The 3,584-nt window shown below is 36.8% G+C and overlaps 1 protein-coding gene across 1 annotated transcript; it reads right to left on the reverse strand.

Moving 5' to 3' along the window:
- Positions 1-1,059: 1,059 nt before the first annotated feature.
- LOC135139647 (uncharacterized) lies at positions 1,060-3,201 on the reverse strand. Its single transcript, XM_064069948.1, has 3 exons — positions 3,141-3,201; positions 2,946-3,077; positions 1,060-2,893 (listed from the first exon to the last, which is right to left on the reverse strand). Exons 1-3 carry the CDS (start codon positions 3,199-3,201, stop codon positions 1,080-1,082), a joined length of 2,007 nt encoding a protein of 668 aa, XP_063926018.1. The 3' UTR covers positions 1,060-1,079.
- Positions 3,202-3,584: the final 383 nt, after the last annotated feature.

Below are 3,584 nucleotides of genomic sequence, written 5' to 3' on the forward strand. Positions count from 1 at the left end.
TTTTAAATTAAAAAGAAAAAGAAAGAACCGAAACGAAAAATTGCCAATTGAAAATTTGAAACAATCAAAAATTAAAGAGTTAGAATACTGAAAAAGTAAAATTTGAAAACTCGAGAAAATTGAAATTGAAAATGCAAAATCTAAAAATTGAAATATTTAGAAGTTGGACAATCAAAATCTGAAAATTCTAAAATGAAAACCCGAAAAGTTGCATTATCATAGAATTAAAGAAACAAAAAAAAATATGAAAAATTGAAAAAAAAAAAGAATTTTTGAGGACTTTTCTATTTCTCGTTGTTTCACTTTTTCGATATTAAGATTTTTTAATTGTACCATTTTCCGATTTTCAAATTTTTCGTCATTTGAATTTTTCAAATTCTGGATTTTTCAGTTTTACGATTCTTCATTTTTCTGGTTTTTCATTTTTCGTTTTTTTATTTTAAATTTTTGATTTTAGATAAGAAAAAAAATCCAAGATTATATCCTCTACAACTGACAAAACAATTTTTGAAATTATTTTTCTCTGCTCCATTAATGCTCCTGAACAACGTGTCATAGAGTTGGTACGTCATTTTCTGAACACTTTGTGTATATATTTCTTAATTTTTTTTATGTTTCGATTTACTAATTTTTCGTCGTTTCTCGATTTTTCAGTTTTGGGAACTTTTCATTTTAATTTGACGTTTTGATGTTTCGAGCGCTCGATTTTTTACATTTTTCAATTTTCAATTTTTTTTGATTTATCAATTTCTCGATTTATCCTTTTATTTCCTATGTTTCAATTTTTCAATTGTTCGATTTCTCCATATTTCAGTTTTTAAGTTTTTTGAGAATACTCATTCATTGACACAAGTGTCCTTGCCAAAATAGTGATGACGTCATAACTTGCGTTTTTGAAAAGTTCTTCTGTTTGTTATGCGTTCCCAGTTATAAATATTTTCCGTCACTTTAGCAATTTGGGAAGCAATTCTGTGGAAAAAACTGGTGCAGAAGATGAATCAAAAAGAAGATGATGCTTAAAATTTTATTGTTTACAATATTTTTAATTCATTTGTGATATTATAGGTCTTCGTTTCTGTTCAAGCCTTGTTCTTTTTCTCCTGGTTGTGGTGCTTTCCCTGTGCTTCATGACGTTTTGCGTGAGCGTTGTAAATTCTATCGTAAGATCCTGGTGGACCATGACCATGACCATGACCATGACCATGACCATGACCCGGATGTTCTGTTGAGTGAGGTTTATGTCCGCCATCCTCACCTTCTTCGCTACTCGCTGAATCCTTAGTTTTTTCGGTAGTCGTTGAACCCTCAATTTTTGCGGTAGTCTTTGAACCATGACCATGACCCGGATGTTTTGTTGAGTCAGGTTTATGTCCGCCATCCTCACCTTCTCCGCTACTCGCTGAAACCTCAATTTTTTCGGTAGTCGTTGAACCCTCAATTTTTTCGGTAGTCGTTGAACCCTCACCTGGATGCGCATGAGATGGATCTTTGACCACCTCACCTATTATTTTAACGACTTCACCACAAGCGGAGCTTTTGAATAATTCTTCAATAGTTATTTGATACCCGGCCGCCTTAACCTGAATGGTAATTTGGGCAAATAACTGACTGATCACCGGAACATGAGCCAGAGTTTGGTAAAGACCCACGCCAAACCAAGCGAAGATCCTCACGCCTCTGAGGATTAAAGCAAGAGCTCCAGCCCCAGCTTTCGCGATCTCTGTGCTTATAGAAATCTCGACAATCACAGCGACAATTACAACTCCACCGCTAACCGTGAGAAGTTCAATTAAGTGCAGTATCAAAACGATTATACCAAGTTCGATCGAGAGCTTCAATTTAAGTAATTTGTAAACTGCAATGATGAGCTGAAGGGCGTTACCATGAAGACCTTCATCGATTTCTTTAATAATGGCACTAATGTTCACTCCAGCCACGACCCACTTGCCCTCTCTAATTTTCACCAAAAGGTCGTACACAAACTTCAATCTTTCCTCCAGACGAAGCCTCAAGATCAACTTATACAAACTATCAACAGCTGCTCTAAATTCCGCGCCTAAGTTGACGTTGCCTTTATTTTTGGCGATGAATTCGACGAAAACTTCCACGAAGGCTGATAGAGATATCTTCCCCTCGATGTAAAGTACGAGTTTTGAAAGAAAAGTGATGTATCCGTTGATGTTAATAGTGCTGTTGTCTGATAAACCAGCAAGGAGTTGAAGAACAGAAACGTAGGTGTTCAAACCGTCGAAAATGTGCTCCAAATCGGCTCCAATCAGTTGTTCCCAGATGTATCCAGCAATTTCAAATGTCGACTTAAAGCTGAGAAGTACTTCCAAGCTGATGGTCACGTTGTGTTCGAGGATGAGGTTAACACCGCCTTCAGAGTTGATCGCAACGTGGGCAAATCCGTTGATAATTTCTATCAATCTGGGTAAAGAGATGACCGCCGTGAAATAGCCGGTTCTGATGACTACTAGAACTGCTCTCAGAGAAACGGATACGGTTCTAGCGATATGGATAACGAGACCCCATACTTCTGACGCACTAACAGTGTACTCTCCATTGGTCAAAAGAACCAAACTTGCTTGGATAAACACGCTCGCTTTCTCTATAGTGATCTTTTCTCCTTGGTCGAATGCACCTTTCAATGTAACATTGCCTGCGAAAATGTTGTAAAAGCTTATCTTGGTGTTATCGTTTCGATGATCAACAGCTACGACAACTTCGGTTTCAATATTTATGATAACGCCCCACCTCTCTTCGTAGTTGTAAATTAGAAGTAGATTCGCTTTTGCATCTATTACCAAGGCTACCTGTGCGGAAACGTTGTACACTCCCAGAACAGACGCAGAAGAACTAACAGCCACAGTCATATTATTGGATTCCCGTCCTAAGACAAAACGTTAGAAAGAAAGTGTGAGGAATTTTTATAGTAGATCTACCTGGTTCACATATGACGTTACAGCCACCGCTGAAAGTTGATCTAGCTGTGGATACCAAAGGCGACTTTGCACGAGAATGCGCTAAGTTTGCGGAACGAGCAGAATGAGCAGCATGATGCCGGTTTAAAATCTCTGCAAAAAAAAGCCGAATTTAATGAGACGTTGAATTATTATTAAACTAAAAAAATGTCTTACCGTGGCCGAATGTGGTCAGCAGAAGGGCACAAAGGAGAATTCCAACCGATTGTTGCTTCATTTTGAACTGGTTGTAGAACGACAGGGAGTGGATTTATATAGGCCGATTCTTGGCCGTCACAAATACTTGGGTAAAAAAATTTTACAAATTTTTTAGAAAATTTATTTATGGGGAATTTTCGTTGATTTAGTTTACTTAAAGTATGCCGCTACTTTGAATATGCAAGGTTCGAATATTTGGTTTTATCTTTCTAAATAAAATGTGTGTGATAAGAATACCGACGATGTCTTTGTGCGTACGTCAGAAATAACTTCGGAAATTGCGTTGTAGAAAAAATGAATAGTGAAGCGAAGTTGGGTAAGGTCGTATAGTTATTTTGTAGCAAAAAAAGGCTTTCGAAAAGTAGATTTAAAAATTATTTTCCTAGATTATAATATACATTG

The sequence above is a fragment of the Zophobas morio genome, unplaced genomic scaffold, assembly GCF_036711695.1.
Source record: "Zophobas morio isolate AGI-343-1 ecotype UQ-CSIRO unplaced genomic scaffold, CSIRO_AGI_Zmor_V1 ptg000031l, whole genome shotgun sequence".
Classification (NCBI taxonomy): domain Eukaryota; kingdom Metazoa; phylum Arthropoda; class Insecta; order Coleoptera; family Tenebrionidae; genus Zophobas; species Zophobas morio.